This window comes from Ornithodoros turicata, chromosome 4 (genome assembly GCF_037126465.1).
Source record: "Ornithodoros turicata isolate Travis chromosome 4, ASM3712646v1, whole genome shotgun sequence".
In the NCBI taxonomy this organism is placed as follows: domain Eukaryota; kingdom Metazoa; phylum Arthropoda; class Arachnida; order Ixodida; family Argasidae; genus Ornithodoros; species Ornithodoros turicata.
In genome coordinates, this window is record NC_088204.1 from 2,145,955 (window position 1) to 2,169,540 (window position 23,586).

A 23,586-nucleotide genomic window follows, 5' to 3' on the forward strand; every position below is an offset into this window, starting at 1 on the left:
GAAATTTTTTGACGGAAAAATGTGCGGAAGAACAAAGCGGGCCGATTTTAACCGCAACGAGGTTTGAGGATCGCTTTTTCTGCCGCGAAGAGTCCAGGTGCATTTGATGGCCAGAGATTCGTGAACTGGCGGTCCGTGTGTGGGGCCGGTAGGTCGCTCACAGGGGGTCAAACCGTTTCAAACAGCAATTTCCATTCCATTTTTCGTGTTAGCGGCGGGGACGATATTATATATTTTCTTACTGCATATGCATGTCGTTTAATAAGGGTGAGTAACCAAAAGACATGAGCTCCAAATTGGCGAAGTAGGCAAGGAGGGTTCTTTATAATGTGCGCCGATGTTCTACTTTGCTGCTTGTTTACAAATAACAGAGCTAATTCAACAGTTAGGTCGCTCTTGCACGTCGTATGGATGATGCTGATGATGATCTTGCACGTCTTCGTTTAGGATGATGGTGATAATTGGAGTTTTCATGGCGCATAGGCAACTCAGACCATACTGCGCCAAAACAGTGATAAGGGCTTCGTTTAGGAGTCAAGTTAAAGCGTAGTAGTAGACTTTAGCCAAGTCGAGCACTTGCGTCCCATGCAGCATGCTGAGTTTCCCATAGAGGCTCTCGTGTTCAGACTGCACCTTAAGGCGGGGCGTAGTATAAATTATATTAGCTTACATTAGTGTACGGAAAATGACGCGGCAGGACGCTGTCTAATTAGATATATTCTTGTATCTCCTATATTTTAGAGGAAGCGTCAAACAGTGTCGGACAGAAGCAGTTGAGCTTGCGTTTTTCCATTTTCGTGCTAGCTTCGACTTGGTTATTTGCCACATTGTCCACTAGATGCCTCCTGCCCGGGTATTTGTGTGCGTCTGAATGAGGTCCTGGCAGCATGATGCAGCGGCCCTTGAGCTCGAGTCTCTTCGCTGTCTGGCCATTTCGACGACTTATGTCCCATTTTCTCGCTTCTTCCGTCCGTGTGCTTTCTGTTTTGCGCGGGACATGGCGAGGAAAAAAGAGTCTTTGCTATACGCCTATTATTCTTGAGTACACGTCACATACCGCGAGTAATTTTGGAATGCCACCACGAGCGCAAGATCGTTCGAGTTACCTCGGCGCAACAACATACTGGCCAAAACACGCGCTTCAAAATTACAAGATTTTCATGGTGGAAGAGCGACCTGTGAACGAGGACGTAACAAGGGCCACTCTTTGTTGAGCAGCTCCCCCCCCCCCTCTTATACTCTCCCTCCCTCCGTGACTCACTCGATATTGAACCCACCCTCTTTCCCTCTTCTCCGTGTAAGGCGATATGCACGGTGTCTCGTTTCCCCGTCGAAATCGTCCGAGCGAATGGAAGCAGCGGTATATATCATTCCGCGCATAACTCCGTGTAATATTAGAAAGTTTTTTAGAACAGCGTACCGAAGCGCTTTGGGTCCCCAAAAGAAAATAGGGTCGTCTCTGGCTCACTGCGTGTGTGCACGGAAATCAATTAGTGTTTTGTGGACGCAATTCTTCGAAAAAGGCGTGGTTACCCAAAATCGCCCGAGAAGTGAACTAGCGTCAACCTCGAGATGGTTTAGACAAAGCCGCCGAAAGAAGAACACACACACACACACAAAAAAAAAAAGCGCAGTTTTCAAATTACATTAATTTCGTAGACACAATAAACACTGTGGCTTCCGCCTGGTGGTGCTGGAGGCAGAAAGTGCTTGGGTTTCGGGTTGCCGTTAAGGAAAAACATTCGAAAAACCTTGCGTTGCCTTTGTCTACGTCCGTCGTAGGACCCGCTCACAGCACAACCCCGAACTTTAACTTACTAAACGCTAAACCTGCGTCCCCCCCCCCCCCCCATTCCACAAGTCCCGATTGTTTCTGACGTCCTGTTTTGCTGATAAGTCGTGTAATAATACATGAGTGATGTGTCTTTGGATGAATCTTGCCTTGCTGAGAGTTATTTATCTTTATCTGCTGTTGTCAAATGCCCAACATAACCACAGGCGAGTCTGAGGAAGCATGTACCGCAGCCAAATTGCTGGCGTCATCGGCCGAGTTCGAAGACTCAATCTCTGTCCAGATCAACACGAGGCCGGGGCACAGTTCACGGGCGTTCATGCATACACGCAAATTCGAGCTCTATTGGTCCAATTGTCGCTGATCATCGTACATGTTGCTTGGAGACGTCTCTGTGTAGATTTCTGCACGCGTTAAAGAACCCTAGAGTGAACAGACCACCGTGATGCAAAACTCCGTTCTTATTACGGCTGATGGAGTAACTAGTCATTGAGACTGACTTCTCTCAAGATGTGGCGTTTCCTCCTTCGATCCTAAAATTGTTTCATTTCCAAGAGCACATTCTCTCAGACTGCAATGATCGATAAGTTACCATCTTTGAGAATTCGCCTGCAGGCTTCTCCCAAAATTCTATCTCCATTTGGCGGAGCCGTCTTCACAATAGAAAAGACGGCCGATGACGACGCACAAAGCCCGCAGATACGCAATTGTGCGGCTCAAATCGCAAATTATTATATTTCTGCGCGATAAATAGAAACTCGCGCCGAGCAGATTTGCTCGCTCCAATGACTATAGGGAAAGGAGAAGAATTGCGAGCAACGACAATGCGACAGGGAAAGCGAATTGAGACACGACTTAATTTCGTCTCCAGGCAAACAGAGAGGAGACAGGAGAATTCAGTCGCACGTAATTTTTGCCGTACGATACGTTTTTTTTTTTGCCCGTTTCCCAGAACGAATTTCGTTTTATGAGGGGTGGTCGGTGACGAAATCAAAATTGCGAGAAAACGAGCGTGCGGGGAGTTGTCCGGCGGTATACCGAGATGAGATAGATGAATACGGAGATAACATTAGCTCCAAAAGATGACGGAGCCACACAGATTGCCACTGATTCTCTCCTGCCGTACAGCAGCCAATCATATCTTACCTCCTGAAGACGGAATCCATCCTGGGCCTTGATACCATATTGTTTCTCTGTCGCTATTTAGTACGTATTGCTGCTTTTTTCAGAGCAGGCGGCTGGACAGTCAATAGACTCATACCGTAGTCGTAGAGACTGTTGTCACCAGTTACACACAGTCCCAGTACACTCTTGTACAAACTCTTGTTCCCGGTACAAAAGGGTGTATACTTTAACTCCTTTTCTTGCCACATATATAACACCCTTTTGGAGAGTACAATTACGCTCAAAAGGGTGTCTCCTCACTCCCTCAAGGGAGTAGCGTAACACCTTTCACCCTACTGGAGAGTAATATTACTCCCCGGCATGGAGAAGGTGTTATGCTACTCCCTTGAGGGAGTGAGGAGACACCCTTTTGAGCGTAATGGTACTCTCCAAAAGGGTGTTATATACGTGGCAAGGAAAGGTGTTAAAGTACACCCTTTTTTTAAGAGTGTAGGATGCGTTGTGGGCGGAAATCGCGTCGACATTTTTCTCGATATACAGTCAAATTCCTTTATAGCGAACACCTTTTTAACGAAAATACCACTACAGCAATTTTTTTTGCGGTCCCGCTGGAGCCCTATAGGCCCAGTAACAGACATCCTTTTTAACGAAAATACCTTTACTGCATTTTTTTTTTTTTTTTTGCTGTCCCCTGAGTTTCGTTGTAAACGAGTTTGACTGTACAGTCAAACTCCTTTACAACGTTAAAAAGGATGTCTATTACTGGGCCTATAGGGCTCCAGCGGGACCGCAAAAAAATTTGCTGTAGTGGTATTTTCGTTAAAAAGGTGTTCGCTATAAAGGAGTCTGACTGTATTCAATTCTGTCAGTATCACAGCAGTCAACCCCATCAAAGGAACAGGGAATCTATAAAACTCTTTCCTTTAATCCCTCCAATCCCCACAATACACACATTCGACTTTTAAAAACTCATTTTCCGAAACAAAATTTGGCTGCCATAACCACGCCCAATATTTTCCCCTTAGTAAATGGGACGCAACTAACGCTCTGGAATATGGCTATTCCCCCTCCCCCCCTAAATCCACTGTCTAATCCCGCGCTGTCTCGTCGTCTGCTAATCTCCAACATAAACGCATGGAAGACCCCGGGGGCGTAGCAAACAGAAAGGGGAACAAGAGGCAGAAGGATCAGTACACATTACTTGTTTGAATAGAAGCATGCATAGACGAGCTACAAACGAGAAAGGATCCTCTAATTGAATGGCGTTTTTCTTTAGATTTTATAACGGGGCAAAAATATCTTCGTACGGAGCTCCATGAATAGGAAGGCCTATGGTTTGCTGCTCGCGAATGTGACTTCCGGATGTAAGTCGTCGAAAGATTACACAACGTTGCCTGACTTTGTCCGTTTGTTTGCTTCTGTACACGCGCCATGTTCTTAAAGACGCAAATCTTTGGGACATATGTATGCGTCGACATTTTTCTATGTTTTCGATGGTTTCTGGGTTTCGCGTTCGGTTTATGAGCAATGGCGACTCATTATTGGTTGTTGCACGTTTTTCGTGCGTTCTTAGCTGATTAATTTCTCATATTTGCGCAATCCCGGCTTTATGAATCAGCGAGCCGTACTTCCCAGTGTATAACGGGGCGACCTCCGAAATTAGCGAAATTTGGAAAATATTCCACGGACATCTCACATCAATGGCTCGGACGGCAGGCATGCTTCGCCGTGCCCTCGCCGGCACGTTCTTCAGCATACATACACTCCGTTTGATGAATTATCTGATTAGACAGCGATAGAAGAACACTGCCCATTATCTTAATGTTATGCACTTCCCTTTTTTTTTTTTTTTTTGTAGTTTCTCCATACGTTAATCAGTCTTCTTCACCCCCCGCACCCTCTTCCCTTCAAAGTGCACGGGGCTTTTATTATGAACCTCCTTCCAGACACGTCTCGCGATACACATTTTCTTCTTCAATCAGCTTCTAATAAAACGTCCTCCGCAAACAATCAATACCGATTTCCCGCCATGGAATAGCGGGAGCCAAGAAGGCTCTACATCATCTCTCATAACTCAGAACACCGAAATCGCCGCCTCTCCACTATAATGGTAGAATAGGACGACGATACGGGCTTTTTACAGCGGCGACGACGATGAAAAAACAAAACGAAAAAACGTGGATTTATCGAGACCCCAATCCTCAAAAACAACTGAAGAGACTGCAAGGCCGAGATAAACGAGGCGTCGATTATCATTAATTTTACTTCTGATCCTCCACCTGACTTTAGCACAATCACTTCCTCGGTCGCCGTTAAAAAAATAAATAAATGGTGTTTTTTTTTCTCTTTTCTCTCTTTTTGCGGTGCCTGTCACGGCTACTCCCCCAGTACCATTTTTCTGCATTAGAAAATGGAGCCTATTATGCGCGGAGAATGAAAGGGTCGCCGAGGCTCACCTGTATTGCAGGAACGCAAAATGGGATATGTACGTAACTGAAGCTGACGTGTCCCTCTAATTTGAATGGATGTCCGTTGTTGCGCATGCGTCAATTGGGTTAGCTGAGATTGTGTGTGTGCCCGGATTGTTACGCCTGAAGCGAATGCGTTTTTTGGTCAGATTCCGCTTCAGTGGCTCGTTTCTTAGCACGGACGGACGGGAACTTTTTTTTTTTTTTTTCGCGCGTTATCTTACCATTGGACGGCACCGTGAGATAGTTTATAGTAAAAAATGGGACGAATCCAAAATTTTTCGAATCTAAGGACGGTTCTTCGAATCCACGTATCTTACGAGTCAACTAAATTTCTTTCTAATCACGCGAGTCTTTCTAATCCTTCCTTTAAAAAAGAGTTTGAAAAGCCAGAAAAAAAAGAAAAGAAAAACACTTATAAGGAAAAGTGTTTTGAAGCAGAATATGATATATACTGTAAACGCATTTTTATTCGCGAGGTATTAATTTCCCCGAATCGCGCATTCAGTCGTTTGCGAACTTATTCGCGAGTGTTTAAATTCGCGATTCCAGGGTCGTTTCCTTTTGTGGGACAAACGTCAAGCTGGTGTTCGCGAGTACAACTTTTCGCGATTTTTTATCGGTCGCGAAATTCGCGAAAATTAATACATCGCGAATAAAAATACGTTTACAGTATTTGTTTAATGAGAAACAAATACAGACTTACAAAGCCATCTCCATATAGCACAAATCACTCCAGTTTAAAAGTGCCAACAACGCTGCGCCTATCTCCGTGAAACCCCAAACTACCCAAACATCCAGCACTATTTACGAAATCAAAATTTCTGTTCTCCAAACGGGCCATGGCAGATTTCAAATGTGAATGATACTATCGTGTGATGTGTATGCATTAGTGTCCAATAAATATACTCTAAACGGAACAGATAAAGTAACAAACAAAGAAACTGTTCAGTGATTGACGAGCTCTTTATACAGGTACAACGGATGTCGATTCCTCACGGCGAAGCAAAATTTAAGCTGCGAAACGTGATCCATGAAGACGTGCGCGCCGCAATGATGACATAGCGTTCGAATTGTTGCTTGGTTACCTCCCCTATTTCTTACTTCTCGAGTCATTTATATCTGTTACTCGTACCACTTCGTGGACATCCGCCCTGTCACATTTTAACTCATATGAAAACAGTATATATTCATAGATAGAACAGAAATGAACACGGCGCTGAATCACGGCGCAAGAAATTCGCGCTTCGCTGATGATGCTGGCTAATGAAACGCATTTAGAAAATGCGGAGATTTAGAAATTTCGGAAGGAATACTCTCCGTCCTGGAGCATGCAACTCGAAGTAAAGCGATCTCAGACAAAAGAGCCGTCCCGTATTCTGTCCCATCCATCTTGGATATGGCATTATTGAGAGGGGGACATGCCCCTGTTGCGCAATACTCCATTGTCCTCTCGTTCTTGCTCAGACGTCCAAGAGTGCGACTATTCTCAAGAACGCTCACCGCGGGAAGACGGAAGACCCAGTTTTTCTGCCGTGAAATACGCTCAGAGCAATATAGTGCTCGTTTAACTTGGTTTAAACCTAAGGAAAATAGTTGAATGTATTGTTATACTTTCCCTACTATACTGTCGTTTGCGTCCCATTTATTGTCAACTTTCACGCACGAGACACAGGGGCTGGAAGCACTCCCATTAAATGAGTTCATCACACGATGCACCCACTGTCGCAGGCCGTCGATAAAAAAAGAATTAACTTCGAACTTTGTGTTAATCGACCAGCGAGGTAGCGACATTTCCCGTGAAATAGGGTCACACCCGTTCGGTTTCACCAATGACCGTTGATCTAGGTTCAAATGTTAATCGGCGTTGGTGAAACCGGGCCTTAGAGCCGTTGGCAACATACAGGGTTGACGATTAACACAAAGTTTAGGGCAGTCTAATCTCGGTTGAAGTATTAGCTGGCGTTAGTCAAACCGGGTGTCGTAGTTGGCGAGATACATATCACACACACAAAAAAAACTTCTACGTCGAGCCCATACTTCATAGGAGCGAGAGCTTCCGTTCCTATTCGTTCTCGTCTCCTCGCGGCTTCACTGACGGAGATGCCTGTTGCGATGCCACAGCCTGATGCAGTGATACATCCAGATCCCCCCCTCCTACACCCCCTAACTTTACCTGTGCACCCCCACAAAAAAAAAGGGGGGCTCCTTTAGACACAGCAGCTTTTCAGCTCTTGACGCATGTCGATAATGATATGTTAAGCTGCTATGACGTGGGGATATTGATGGGGGATGATATTCTGGGTGCTATGACGTAACTGTAATGATGACCCCCCTTTTTTTTTTTCAACACCCCCGGTGAATGGGGTTCTGGATAAACCACTGGCCGATAGGAGGAACATTCAGTAGGAGTTTCAGGAAATTAGAGAAAACTGAAAGAAGGAAGTCACTGAAAAGGTCACTGAAATTTCCATCGTATAGAGAAAACTGTCCAGATAACTCTGGAGTCTGTCAGCTACCTTTTATTGCGTATACTAATCGGAAGAGTAAAGAAATTTGGTAGGAAACCAACTTTACCCGAAATTTCGCGTGCCGCTCAATAAATAACTTTGTGTGTGCGTGCCCCCTTCATTGCTACTTCGATGCTTTTTAAGACAAATTATTTATTTATACGAGACAATGAAACATATTAGTAGAGGTCTGAAGTATCGCGTGAAAAGCTGTCAAGTGTGATCCGTAATCCAAACGTTGACGTGTGTGGCACCAGTTTTCACAGATTGAGACACAGATGTCGTTCGAACACGTTCACACGTTCCAAACCGTATTTTCGTTTTATAATTTGCGTAATGGGTATGCCACAAACGTGCCTCGCAAAGAAGCACAATGCCGGGCCTCGGCATTAACTGCGCACGTCCCACGCAATACACAGTACAGTGTAGACGTCACGCCACAGGTCAGAAATGAAAGCAGAAACGCATCCGCTTCGAAGCTGTGACCTCGTCTACGCGTAACAAAAACCAACAATAACGTTGTGCAAGCAAATGTAGAACGTGTTGGTTTAAAGTTACCGCTAAAGCTTCGTTGCCCGTGTTTTTCTGCGAGTTCTCCACCATGCAAAAACAATATGAAAACTGGGCAAATTACAATAAAAAAATGTTTCAGTAACGCAGGCCAGCACGAAACACTCCGGCTAACGCTAGTTGAAAAGAGCGGGGGTCGTTAACCCTCATTTGTGAACAGTTGAGTTTGACAAACCACGTTCTAAACTCACTTTTTGCTGTTACGAGTGATGTTTCCAGTGCACACACAACCAGTAATTGAAGTAACCTCTTCATTGCAGTTCTAGCAGTGGAGCCAAACTTGAAAGTTCTGGACTCCATGCTCCCCGCAGGACCTCTCCACATGGGCCGAACCTCCGTGTTATGAGTCACACACAGCAGCTGCTCCTCTGCTCCCTGGCAAAAGTTTGGCTCGTCGATAACATTCCTAGCAGACACCAATAACGAGCGATATATGCAGTTGTCCTGTTGCACACTCCGTGATATGCTCCCAACACCACAACTTCAAAGACACCCTGCATCTTTGATTCAGCCGTCTGCTGACAAATAGCGTCCCGCTGACTGGCGCCAGTGGACAAAATGACGCATGCGCAGTAAAACTGCTGCAAGCAGACTCACGACTGCTCGCGACTATGTATAGTAGCGCCATCTTTGAACTAAACCAGCAACCTTTCGCTTCATTGTTGAAACTAAAATGAATTTTTGTAGAGGCTAGGGTAGATGGCGCAGCCTCCATCCCATGCTCCATCCACTTATTAGGTTAATATTTAAGATAGCAATATTACAGTACAGTAAAAGCAGCGTGGGTCCATCTGTTGCCGAGCAGTGCCGCGCAGTTGTTTAGCCTATTTAGTCAAAGAAAAGTTAGAACACTTGGAGGTTCGCACATTTTTCAAATAATAGCGCCCCAGTTGCCCCAGTGTTAAGTGAATGGTCTAGAAACACTAAGTGGACCTAGTGTGGATATTTCGTTTTCTGCTTTTAGCTCGTGTAGAATTGGGGCTTTCATCGTTTTACAAAATAATTAAGTTGCCCATGCAATTTGCGTTAGAACATCTTACACGGCCGTCAAGACCAAAATTTGCAACGTAACGAAAGTGCTCGAACTGAAATATTACAGAGCCACCGAGGTAATACGAATTCCGTGCGAATCTTAATGCTACCCACTTTTGCTTCCTTTTCTTTTCTTTTTTCATGGCTACACTCGTGCATGCCACACGGGACACCTTGGCTGGCTGACACCCCACCCCCTCGGCGGCTCCAATACTGCTTGGATCAATCCAACGGCAGTTGAAGAGACAAAAGCAGTGTTGAGTTCGTCCTTCTACGTTCAACGGGCACGTATCGGAGACAGGAGATTTCGATCAGTGACTTAGCCAGACTCCCGTGCCCCCCCCCCCCCATGAAAAAAATAAGTTTGGCAACACCCCCTTTTTTTTTTTACCTATGCAGTGACATATGTCAGTAATGACATGTTGGTCTGTTAAGATGCAACTGTGGTAATGACCCCTCCGAAATGCTTGTAATTCTGGATTTTATTACCCATTACCATTTTATTACCCGTTAGATAAGTTTATGCAGACGTCTGATGACCTGAAAGAAGAGCAGAGTCCTGCCACTCTCACACAGAGTTCAAATCAACTGTCACCCTTCAGTTGCAACAGCATCCTCTAACTCATTCGTAAAGAAGGATTTTCATACTAAATATATTCTTTAAATTGCCAGAATTGCAAATAAGTACAACTGTTGTTAACCTGTAATTTTTGAAGTCATTACATCACTGCTTATTATATATTGTACACTTTTATTATTATTGTATACAGTCAAACCGCTTTACAGCGAACACCTTTTCAACGAAAATACCACTACAGCAAATTTTTTTGCGGTCCCGCTAGAGCCCTATAGGTCCAATAATGGACATCCTTTTTAACGAATATATCTTTACTGCAAATTTTTTTTGCTGTCCCCTGAGTTTCGTTGTAAAGGAGTTTGACTGTACTTTGATTTATTACAGCAGACTCATAACAGCAAAATGATGACAGTGCTGCATTTATGTTGTGACACTGAGTTTTTATTGCAATGCTTAGGAAAAAAAAAAAACTTTCACATATGTACAACACAAAAGGTCACTCAACGGCCGCAAAAAATTCATATCGCATGTCAGAGCATGTACGCTCAAAACATGAAATTCTGAATAATAAATACAATATTAGTTTTAAAAAAGCACGATTGAGCCATACAGAAAAAAAAAAAACTCTCACATGATCACAGGACATCATAGTCACAACACAACCACACGAATGGAATGCTGTTCAACGTTGTTCGTATGCATCACAACAAAATATCCTGTCGATGCATTCACAGGGCAGGACGGCACTTTCATATTCGGAGCTCCGCAGCAGCCGAAACTTGCGGATGAACTCCAGCAGGAACTTGCAATAATTGACCGTCGGAACCCTCGTCTCCCCACTAATGACGCGACGGAAGTGAGAAATTAAAAATCGCTCGACGTGCGGCAGGCACCCTCCAAAGGTTTGTTCACTGCAGTACCTGACATTGTGAAAGACTGTGCAGGACACCATCACATGCTTGCACATGGCACATCATGAGGCACATCAACTTTTGTTTCGGTCCACGCTTAGTTGTGCTAAGAGAAAAATCCTAACACCTGTAGTGCCGATGTGGCTCTTTTTATGAGTTCGTCCTTGTACCTCCATATTGTTGTGTCCCTGACTGTGTACACTTTGAAATCATTTTTACAACTGTTCTTCAACGCCCCCACGCAGTCCTTACGGTAGTGCTGCAGCTGCGCAAACGAAGTGTCGATGCTGTACGTCGTGCAGGAACCGAAGCAGTTGAGTGGGAAATGGTTGTGCACGGAGACGATCCTGTCGACATTATGAAAGCACTTCACGTACGACCCTGGCTTTGTGAAGTTTTTCGCCCGGTAGACATGCTGCAACATGTGCATGTAGCCAGGGATCCCCTTCTCGTGAACTTCATGTTTGTCGTCCCCGGTCAACATGTCGTCGAGGAAGTAGACGTTGCGCACGTTGTAACTGGCCCTGGTGTAGTTCTTCTCTTTCAAAGCTAGCGGCACAACAGCGTCCATGAGTTCCTTCCAGCTTGTGTGTTCGACGGGCATGATGACTTCGTCGATGTCTAGCAGGATGATGTAATTGTAAGAGTAGAGGTTGCGATAGAGGCAGTCATTGTAGGGTATGAGCTCGTTCTGCCTCTTGTGCGTGAGCTTCATCTTGAGAAAGTTGTGCCGCAGCCCCGGGGTGTTTGGCTGACCGCCGGGCAGGGTGATGGGCGTCAAGTCTACGAGGCCCCTGTCCTGGTAATACCTGAGCACTTTGGAAATGTTTGGATGGATCTCCAGCTCGTACATGAATATCTTCTTGGCCCCGAGAATGCCGAGGAGCTCGATCCACTCCACGAGACGCACGCTGAGATCGGCCTTGAGGAAATCGAGGCCTTTCACGCACACGGCAAAGTCTTGCCTCACGGCCGGCCTCTGGTTTACGACTCGAATGTTGTTCATCGGCTTGTCGCACTGCTTTTCCACCAACGACACGGACGACGGAGGGCGCTGCTTGTTGTTGATGTACGGGGCCTTGCAAGTCACCACGAACGGTTGCAAGATTCCGTCCTGGTAGTTGCCCCACTTGGAATACCACGCGTAGGTGTACTTGACGGAGGAGATGGTCGGGAACTGGGCGTCGTCGTACCACAGCTGACACATGACGGGTGGAGGCTTTATCCTGTCCACCATCACCAGGAGGCGCACCAGGGGAACTGAGCCCGCCCGTGTACGGTTGTCGAAGTAGGCACCGTAGATGTAGAAGGTACCGTTGTGTGTGGAGAGGGTCTGCCAGTAGAGGTTGTTGAAGGTCAGTTCGTAAAGCTGCGGATACTTGACGCAGCTCTTCGAGCTGATTGGCGGTTTCTTGCCGTTGTCCCAGTAAGCGGGTGGAATGTTGGACATGTTCGAGATGCCACTCATGTACTTTGCCAGGGAGGAGGATGGGGACAAGTCAACGTGAGGATCCTTATTGAGGAAATTTTGCGGATCGTTTTCCAAAGGTAGAGCCAGGGAAAGTTTAGATGTGGTTGTTGCCGACAGCTTCGTCGTGGAGGCCTTGCTCTGCTCCAGTGTACTGATTCGCAGGTGAGGGTCGGGCGTTTGCACGATGGTGCGCTGCATGGGGACAGCCATGAAGGGACCTCCAACATTCTGGGTGAAGTGGAACACGACGTAGCAGACACACAGCCAGACAAGGGCCAGGGCTACCATCCGCCGCAGAACCCTCCAGGCGACAAGCAGCTGTGTACGCGCCATGGCAGGCAATGGCCGACGGACAGTGAAGGAGGTCTATCCTGTGGAAGACAAGATGCTCGGATTAGTATTCACGGCACTAAACAAATTCCTATTTCACATACGTGGCATCTGTTAGCAATTCATTGCAGTAACAACTTTGACGGAAATCTGCACGGAAAATAAAGTTCAGCTCTTCACTTCACTTGGCACGACAATGGCAATTTACGTTGCTCCTGTACGTCGAACCACGATGGTGGTTGGACTCCGATAAACACTAAGCACACGCTGTCAGAACTTACTGGCGCGCATGATCACAGTTGTGTCGCAACGTAAAACCTCGAATCAGAATGTACTGGAGTTATTGCACCCTTTGAACAACCTTCACCTGAGTGCGATACAAATGACAGTGCAGACAGCACTGCGTTTAAAGAGAAAAACAAAACCCTGCAAAACACTGGTATTACTCATCAAGTGTTACAGCGACCGTGAATCGTGACGTCATATCATTGAAGTGTGAAATCTGCGAGCACCGATTGACAGGTCGCTCACACCCCCCCGACGACTGGAATGCAGAGGCAAGCGCTTCCCCCCGTAACTTGGTTGGTCCGTCCTCTCTCCCAATTAGCTTCCGCCTGCTGAGCAAACCAAAAGATTCTAACCTTGAATTGACGGTGCGCAAGCTCCCCGGAAAGACACAAAAGGAAACGCCATTTTTCATCCCGATTACTAGGAAAGAAATTGAGGTAGACTGATAAAGAGGTGGGGGTGAGCAATAAAGCTTTACGTAAGCTCGTTAACCCTCGAGCGTTTACTTTTTACAGCGCCATATCTACTTATGACCTGCTTGCACAGATTAATCGCTAATCTTATTGCCCAGGGCAAGTGCTCGTAAGTGAGGGCGAACCATGCCAGGACGTTTTATTGGCGTGGACAAGGCGTATTTCTCGGCGACGCGACTTGTTGCAGCAAGAGAGGGGTGGCATACAACGCACTTCGCGTTTAGCACGAAAGGAACGAACCCCCCCCCCCCCCCCCAAAAAAAAAAAAAACACGACGGAATCGAAGCAAGAGAGCCGTCAGTGGTTATAATAAAATAGCCGTTGAATGTACACAGCAGCATCAGCCTTTTTGGACTCTTAAAAAACGCGCCTTTCGGCATGCTGCAAGCAGCTACGCCGCAGTACCGTAAACGATTACGCCATACCCTATTAAAGACGCACGTCTTCGAGCATGTTGACCACTCTAGCACCACTGCACTGCAATCTTCATAAGACCCAATTCACAGAAACGGCGAGTAAACACAACGCACAGAACGCAACACTGAAGCCGGCAGAGCACGTCGTCTTCGCCCAAGCATGTTGAACGACCGTGGACAGGTCGGTCTCATCACCAACCTTTTTCGAGTGCCATTGGGAAGCCCGCGTATCCGACGGAAACAAAATCCGAGTTACAGCTTCACGTCACGATGATTTGCCATATGTTTGGTAACAGTTCCAAGAGCGCACGTGAAAGTTGGCGCCCATCGCTATAGACTGTCTGGAAGGGAACTGCCGAGCTGCTGATGGAATTCAGTCGTTCCTCTCAAACCGGTTGTGGGCATCCCAAGAAGATGGTGAGAGTGGTAGCGAAGTTAGATTCCTTCTTTTTCTGCTTCTGCGTAGATGGGTTCAAGTACCTCCGTCGGTCTTTGTTGCGTGATGGATTTTCGTTGTTCTTACCTGGCCAGATTGTTGGAAGGAAATGGATTCTGCTCTGTTTGTTGTGATGGATCGCGAGATTATTGCGTCGCTGCTTCGGAAGGAACATGATGGAGATGGATTTAATGGCCACAGCGATGTGTCAAGGATGTTTTGATCGTGGAAGGTGACAGAGCCAGGGATAAAGTAGCATAAACGCAGGCTGGCCGGTGGACGATATCCACGATGAAACAAGCCTGAGCGTGGGCCACAATAATTAGACGAACATACACAACGAGGCTCAAACCAGCGAAACATTGCTTCACAGAGAACCAGTGAGTTCTCTCCTCCTCAAATTCCCACGAACAGTTGTGATTAGTGTACGTATATAATTGCGGTTCTGCGTGAAGTAAAATGTTTTGCTGGTTTGAGCTTCGTTGTTCGTTATGTTCGTCTAATTCGTGTAGCCCATGCTCAGGCTTGTTTGGTCATGGACTCGGGGATAGGTCAATTCGAGGAAGAAGAGGAAACGTATCTTACATGAAACAGTCGCCCACCTCCACAGCAGGACCGACAAATACCTCACTTCAAACCACCTGACGTACTAAGATATCATTGATCATGAACACATGCCCATCATGACCGAAACGGCCCTGGAACGAAGTACGTTGCAACCCCAGCATGCAGGACTTCTTTCAGTTTCGGTGCTAAATAGTGTTCCGTAAAACGGTTTTCAGATATGACACTTCCTTTATCCAGCAAAAGTAGATAAAATACAGAGCAGTCAGAACACTGAATGCCACAGCAAATTTCTGGAGAACACTGTCTCTCCCAAGTCGTGGTCAGCCCTGGCCATGACCCTTTACTTCACGTATTCCTGAGCACGCGTACGCGGTCTGCCTCGTCGAAGATTTATCCCAGTCTCGTCGCAACGCTAAGTAATCCCAGCAGTCGTGAGAAATTTATCTTCTTTCTCCGAATGAAAAATTATGTACCTTGAAGTCTTCCTGGACAGAGAAACATGTTACCCGCAGCACTTTCTCCATCTGTAGAGGCTGCTCGAACGAGTTTTGGTTTGTTGATTATGCGGCGGTTTGTATTCCCATTCTTGACGTCTGCTCGAAATTGCGATCTTCTTTCAGATTTCTATCTGCGCAAAGCTTCCTGGTCAAGGATTTCCAGAGCTTAATTCGACGAATACTTGTGGAGGGATATCACAATCGGTGACGCAGTGACCGCAGGCATCAGTGGTCTCTCTTCGTGAAATGCGTTATGGTAGTTTAAAAAAAAAAAGTGAAGAAAAAAATGCAGGAGGTATTTGTGTGGCTGACATGGAGGTGGTACGTTATGTCAGCTACTGGTTTGGAAGCTACCCAGCTGTTTGGCAGCCGAAGACGGTGACCCTATCGTAGTAGACTGGATTTTCTTTATTTCTTGTTAGCGCCACGAAGCAACTGTGGCTATGAGCGGCGTACAGACGTGGACAGATGGAGAGAGGAAAGAGGAGTACAGGGGGGGGGAGGTGTTAGTATGCCTCCTGGGCCGACTTCAAGAGGAACTGTGCCACCATTCGTCTGGAAGGTCTGCCGGAAAAATCACAGACAGCACAACTGATGGTAGGATTGGAACCCACCACCTTGACTACCGCATTTACCCGATCGGCCATGCCTGCTGGCAGACTGGTTTCTCGTACAGCTCGCATCAGAGTTAATTTTAACGCCATTCCGGCATGCAGGTGCTAGTGGTGCATAGTAGAAATAACGGCGGAGGCTGTTTTGATCATCTATTTACAGTTCGAGGGGTGACCCTCGTTATGAAGGCGCTGCCAGGGTGGCTCTTCCCCACTTCACAGACTGGAGCGCTGTTGAAGTTAACTTTGACGCCAGCCGTACAACCAGACCATTCGAGTCATTCTTATGGCCCGTATCAATATGAGCGAGTTCACAAAGCTACGAAAACGCACATCGTGTTCGAAATATTCGCCATTCCTGACCAGTGGCTTCGTCGCTGGATTTTCCTTCTGTCGGGTGTTATTTTGTGCAGTGGTCCGCTACTTGTGTTTGCTGCTGCACTGCTGTGGACTCGATGGTAGTACTGCGCTTTCCGATGTATAACGTTCACCACTAAGGTGGAATACCCACGTTAATAGCGCCCAGAAATTGTGAACTCTGCATCGCGGCACAGTCGTAAGGTTCACTCAATATGTGTCCCTTTTGTGCCAAATGGAGATGAATGACTGTGGGCCTATATGGGATATCGGAGGATGCGGAACAAAATCGCAATGTGAGGAAAACGGGATGGGAAATGAAGAAATATTACTTGAGTGGGAAGAGTCACATTAGAGGAGGAAGATTGTGCTTTTATCCCAAGTACAACGGAGGGCAGCAATCTCGATCTTGATGCCGATCTCGATTAGAGGAAAACCAAAAGATAGACGCCATTTCCACAACAAAAGCAATTGCAGTAGAATGGGTGCAAGAGCATCGGGAATGCGTCGAGCAATTTATTTCTTTTCTTCCATCGCTGCTTCGAAAGGCGCTCTCCAATATAATCACCTATCCTAGCTTTTTTTACCGGCGGTCGCGAACAAATATCAAAAGAGAAAACTGAAATGCTCTCGGGTACTTAAATAGTGGCGGCAAGCACTCACGAAATTTCGACAGCAGACTGCACACAGAAATGGCATTATCTTATTAAGACTCCCGGAGATAAGCAGCAGTGGAGGCAGAACTGGAGATAGGACTCCTGGAGCAGTGAGCAACGATTGCAACATGATTACTGATACACTAACAGATTATATTGTTTTCTCTTTTTATCAATAGCGAACCAACATTTTTCTGGCTATTCGTTCCTCTTTCATAGTAAACGCATCCCACCGCACACAAACACTGCAAGCAAGATACGCGATTGTTTTCGAGGCTGTCCTGTGTGATATGCTAATCTATCTCCCAGTGTAGAACCTCAAGTGTTTGTCGTCGATGATCCCGTGGTAAATGGAACAGTGGGTTGCCGCTCATTGTGCCAGAAAACAATCCGGTAAAGCTGTGCTTTTTCGCGTGCTTGATGTTCTCGCTCAGTCCCCTGATTCCCAGTCTCTCATTTACGAACACGGAAGGATTGTTTAATGATGTAGGAGCCAGAAGAGGAAAGGCATCTTCATTGACGGGTGCCTCTTTACCGAGGGTCCCGGATGTGATGCCATGCGAAGCGAGAGTTCAAGGTTTCTCACTCATCGACACACTTTTCCCTCGCATGCTGCTATAAAGGATGTTCTTGGCTCAATTCTTAGTCTTCGTCATCGCTTTAAAAATCGATTACGAATAGTGTGCAAGTAACGAGGACGGCGCATCTTCTCGGAGGAATTTCCGCCCAAAAGTGGCACAACTCACCAGCATAGTAAGCCTTCGCTGATCGCCTAAGAGGCGAGCGAATAAAGTGAACCCTCGTTAATATGACCCCCGATAATCTTGACATACGCGCTTTACGACCATACTCTTGGGGAACAATGCTGTGAACCCCCCCCCCCCCCCGTTAATATGACAATTCCGCATTATGACCAAAAATTTCGGGAACGACCATGGTCATAATGACGAGGGTTCACTATGTTTTCGTGTCATGAACAGGATTTATGGCTGACTAGATCTTTGTTTCTTTTTTTTTTTTTTTTTTTTTTTTTTTTTTTTTTTCTGTACGACAAACTGTTTGTTGCATTCAGTACTTTCTCTCTCTGCTATGCCTCTGGTGCTGCTGGATTGTGTCGCCAAAAAAAAGAAAAAGAAAAAATAAAGAAAAAGAAGAGGAAGTAGTACGCACGTAACACATGCACGTGCCTTTCTAATGGGCTAATGGACCATCGGGATTCGTTTCCCTTTTTTCCCTCTCTCTCTCTTCAGCGCGTTGCGCACCGGGTGCGGCTTTTCTGTTTCCAAGGCACAACCGCTTATACTGTACGAGCAAATGAACAGTTCCTCAAATATGTCATCCCTTACTGCACAGACACATACATGAACACGTGCATGGAGTGTTACACAACGCATCTCTCTCTCTCTCTCTGCCAAAACTTTCGCGGAAATGCGACAAATATGACTATCCCAGACACTTGAGTCGTAAATTGGGCGGACTGAGGAATTCCGATGAAAAGTTCAATTTCGTGCAGCAATATCGGGCGTTTTCTCATTACTTCCTCCTCAAAACTGGAGTGCCCTATATTGTTATAACGAACGGGGTTCTAAGCTTCAAGGTCGTGCTGACATTTCCTTCGTGCATCGATTTGCGTTCTTTCAGGACGAGTGATCGATGACGGACCTGACGACACAAAAGCTCTTCTTTAACAGTCGCCTAACAATTCACCTAAGAGTGAGGATCACCCATTTTTTTGATGGATGGGACATGGACAGGTGAACATGAGACTCTCTCCTCTACTTTGTCTCCTTTTTTTTTTTCCTGGTGCACCGTTACGAATACGCAATATGTGTTTTCTTTCGGAGGGGACGCGTGATTTACGGAGACAACGTGCAAGTTTTATTTTTTCCGATTCCGCGTTAGCACTGCGCAGCAACTGTGGCTATAACTGATCTCACGCACAGCCTCAAGCGACGTAGTAGTTGCTGAGGGTAAAAGGAATATACTGAATGCTCGCAACACCCGGTAGCATATTTGGACCTCAATACAAGCTCAGACAGCACCAGCAGGTTGAAAGATTCGAACTCAGCACCTCCCAATCTTTTTAGGGTGACCTTGAAGAGCAAGCAAGATGAGTGCACGTCGTTGTTAGGTGTGTAAAGTGAGGACAGTCTCTAATACACGGTCACCAGTTAGTTACCAGTAATTAGGTACTTTTATCACCATATCAAATATTTTCATAAATAAGCAACTGCTTTTGCCTGTGCCTTCTACTTCAAGGCAACAATACACTCTGCTGTGGTTAAAATTCTGTCTGCAATATATTGTCCGTTTGAGAACGTTCGACTTTCTCAACTGTGCGTGACTTTTTTTAGCAACTGGTCTTGCAGATGGTTTAGCATTCATTTAGAAGGTGCTGTATTGAAGTAAGGTTAAAACTGTTCATGTGGAGCTTCATCTCACCTATAGTCAACGGTGTCATTCGTCAACTGCCTGAGAACTCTTAATTTAACATCGGTACGCGTTAGATGCGCTGTCAGAGTTCCGTTTTGCGCATATACGACTTTTGTCCTTCACATAAACAGTCATATGTCGTCTACTTTGTTATACAAATTGCGAAATTCTAGCGCAGAAAAAAAAAAAAAAAACTCATTTAATTAGCTCATGGGAGGCTCCGTAATGTGTGATTACTTTCGACGCACGCAGCAGCTCAGGAGTAACTCAATTATATTCGTTTATTTCATCAATCAATATTTCAATTTTGTATTTCGTTTATTTCGCTCAATTTCTCCTGTTTTTTTTCTTACAAACAAACATTCGTTTACACCAAAATGTTTAGACGGGGAGCCCGCGGCACAAATTGAACGAGTGGTTCCGCCGCGCAGTGAACAAACTGGATGGCCGGATACACGAATAATGGACACAAAGCTCGCTCCAAAGTGTCCGGAATAATATGTCTGAAACGGAAAGGCGCACTTGCAGGATTTGGTAACATGATTCCCACTGAATTTTGGAACAAGAACTCGAGGGTCTTTCAGTGAGGAGAGTTTAAAGGCTCAGACGTCATTTTGCCTGGGATTTAAAAGCGGACGAGAGGGTTAATATTTCTCAAAATATTCATAATGTACAGATAGTATCACATGAGCGAATACACGGGGACTGCACAATAGAGTGATCAGTTCACAAATGTGACTGGCGGCTCCTGAATGTAAAAGATCATAGAACAGGAAGGAAAACTGATTAACATAACGGAAGGCACCGTTAATTCGTTGCTACTGATTCCTATTGCAAAGAGTGCTAACCCCCGCGATTTCGAAACAATAGTTCTGACTCCGTATAAGCGGAATTTGCTTTATAAGAGTTCCACGAAAACAACAAAAACATGCAACAAACGAGGGTTTTCAATGGACCGGGAAAAATGCCGGGGTTTTCCAGACCTTGAAAATGACATTTTCAAATTCCAGGGTACTCGAGGGTCTCAAGGACCAGTGGGAACCATGTGGTGAACGATCGTGTAATGTGTTAGAAAGCATCGTATGCTGTCCCAATGCTCTCTAAGGTTCCTCTTGTGCGAAAGCAACTAAATCCCATAATGAGGTATGACAGCGAGACACCGGGAGACGACTAGGTTAGGGTCACTAAATGAGCAACGCTTCAGAGTACCGACACTGAGTTCCAAGTGGTTCCAAGAGCGAGCATGCGCCATCTTGTTGCAAAAAAACAAACAAGAAGAAGGAAAACAAGCGTGGGGTGGAGCGGTAACGAAAACCGAAAGCGAAAGGTTACGGAAACGAAAACAACGATGGTGGTAACGGAAACTGAAACACAAACAAATATGGGCCAGTAACAGAGGCGGTAACGGAAAGGGAAAAAAAAAAATCCGTTACCTTTTCCCTGCCCTGTAGTTTTCTAAGTTGCGAAAGGAAAAGTCCAAACTTGGTTCCCCGACATCGGCGCGGCGCATATCTCTAACCACAAGGTAAACCTGCGTATGAAGTTTATCCTCCCGAATCCTCGCATATTGGCACGCATATTGGAAACGAAAACTATGCGAGAGAAATACGCGGGGAATCCAGCGCGGGGCGCTTACAAATATATATACACACACATAGTATTGCACAAAAACAGCGTCTCCGTCATTCCGGAGAAAAGCGCTTATTTGCTTTTTCCTCTCCGTTCTTCCAGGAATGTAAATGATTGGCACAGAACCCTTTTCGGATGGCGAATGAGGGGGAAACGCTTCCGGTGGATGATGTCACTCTTTGTATTCCATTACGTCATCTCTTGGAGCTTCCTCACAATGATGATGGCGATGGAGAGGTCGCCCGAGGAAAAAAGAAAACGGAGAAAAAAACCCGGATATCCACCTGCAGCGGTAACGCAGTCATGTATCGCCTGCTTGTATGCTGATCTATGTGCTTTCATGGTGCTTCGTTGCAGGAGGTAGCACTCCTTTCGCAAACAGTCTGTGGACGAAGCTGAATCCGAGCTGAATTGCGACAGGGGGGGGATATGTTTATTGAGAAAAAAAAAAAAACAAGGAAAGGTTAATCAGGCAAAGGCCGACTTGCTATTCCTTTCGTAATGGGCTTTCGCATCGTACTAAAGTAAACTGCGAGCTCTGGCCGGCGATTATGACGCCGGCTATGATGCTGTGGAAACGTCGTAGGGATGTGCTGAATTGCATGCTGTTCTCGACTTTGCTACGCGAATACCAGCATACACTTACGTTTTTTTCTTTTTTTATGAGCTGAATATAAGTGCGTAGAGAGAGAGAGTTTAGTCAAGATCCACTGGGCATAGGAAATACAAAAATAAAAAAACTCAAAACTTTTCTTTGTTATCTACAACCTTTCATGCAGTGGACTGCACTGCCGAAACGGTATCATGTGGTGGCAACCATGGTAGACAAGGTCCTGCTCCATCGAGAAATATCTCTAAGCGCAGGTTTCTGGGAGATACTTGAACCATAATGAGAGGAGTATCCCAGTTTTCTCGCTTTCTCCTAGTGGTTATGTCCGGAAAGTGGCAAAAAAAAAAGAAAGAAAAATATATCAATGCCCTTACGGCTACAGAGGCTTATGGGCGCCTTATCAAACAAATATATTGTTTCTTACAGTGCGTACTAACATTCGTTACGCCAGCAACGACGCGAGCAGCTCGCGTGGTATATAGTGGTTAGGATGATCACCTTCCATGCCTAGACTGGGAGGTGAAACGGGTTCGAATGTCGGCACAGTTCCCCTTGAAGTCGGCCCAGGACGCCCCCTGTTCGCCTGCTAGCCTGTCCACGTCTGTACGTCGCTCATAGCCACAGTTGCTTCGTGGCGCTAACACCGGGCGCAGAAAAACAACGGGGCAGCATCGTATCGAAAGGGCCAATAAACAAAACCAACAAACGGATTAAACTGACTGCAGGGGGAGTGGAATAATGCGGTAATTTTTGTGGCGGTGCACACGAACAACCGCACAGTCATTGTACATGTGGGCCAAATAATTCGAAGACTCAAAGAAACAAGCACTTTTACCGTGATGTCTACGCGTCCGCTACATACAATGGGTAACAAAGAGAGTACCGAAAAGGAACTTCTCCAGTAAATTTACAAAGCGCACATCCTCAGCTAGGATGCAGACTCACGCTCTGCCTGAAACATTCCGCGACAACAGCGCCAATGCGGCGGAAACGCAAAGTGGGAAACAATGTCCACTTCCGTAGCACACTGCTCACCCGGTGACCTAAGCCAAACAGTCGGCATTGTGCACAAAATCGACCAGGAAAGATCTCTACATCTCCATTGTGTCTCTTCCCCCCTCCCCCCTTTTCTAATCTGTACATTACAAGAGGAAGCGTGCATCCATGTGCACCTCCCCCTGTCAATGTTTTTTCAACTGCTCCACTATGTACACCGATCAGAGACAATAGATTGCGTTCAGACTCAATTCGCAAATATGTCTTTCCATACGTTATCAGCGGGATTCAGCGTTGTGGGCGTTTGCGCCCCCAAAGAGTCTCGCCCAATATTTGTTGAGAGTCGGTAGGTTTCGAGATTTTGAACATTATGTACCCTAATGGGCCTGACAAAAGTTTCAACAATGCCTGCATTTCCCGCCGAAAGATGACTCCCCCCCAAAATGGGATCCTAGATACGAGTAGTGCACACATATGTCATGTACCGGAGAGTGATCCTTCGGTGATCAATCACAGTACGATGCGAATCACTTTATTTGATTAGCTAAAAATGCGGTACTTAGGGCTCGTACTTTCCATCCAAAATATGCCATCAATGCGTCAGGTTGCGACAAGTTGCGCGATTATAAATCTTTCCCTTCTGAATTAATGCTGTATAGCGACATCGCATAAAAGGGTTTAGCGATCGCACGCTCCGATATGGAGACATAAAATTATAACGAGCAGCGCATTCCACCTGTTGGGTCACATTAATATTACGTAATTGCACGCTAGAAGGTGGACCTGGATGGGAGAGGGTCTCAATAACCGTTCTTTGGAATGCCCATCAAA

General features: G+C 45.9%; 2 protein-coding genes across 8 annotated transcripts in view; both read right to left on the reverse strand.

Annotated features, from left to right (window-relative positions):
- Window positions 1–9,018, reverse strand: part of LOC135390645 (tyrosine-protein kinase transmembrane receptor Ror2-like) — a 133,742-nt gene extending 124,724 nt beyond the window's left edge. Inside the window, exon 1 of the mRNA XM_064620432.1 lies at window positions 8,657–9,018. Coding sequence (XP_064476502.1) covers window positions 8,657–8,789 — 133 coding nt within the window. The 5' untranslated portion in view covers window positions 8,790–9,018. The remainder of the gene's footprint in view (window positions 1–8,656) is intronic.
- Window positions 9,019–10,493: 1,475 nt separating this feature from the next.
- Window positions 10,494–23,586, reverse strand: part of LOC135390646 (uncharacterized) — a 59,878-nt gene continuing 46,785 nt past the window's right edge. For 2 of the 7 annotated variants that reach the window (XM_064620442.1, XM_064620436.1), the window contains exon 2: window positions 10,494–12,827. In XM_064620442.1, coding sequence (XP_064476512.1) covers window positions 11,092–12,789 — 1,698 coding nt within the window. In that variant the 5' untranslated portion in view covers window positions 12,790–12,827 and the 3' untranslated portion in view covers window positions 10,494–11,091. The other 5 variants (XM_064620437.1, XM_064620441.1, XM_064620438.1 and 2 more) reach the window with 5 other exon arrangements.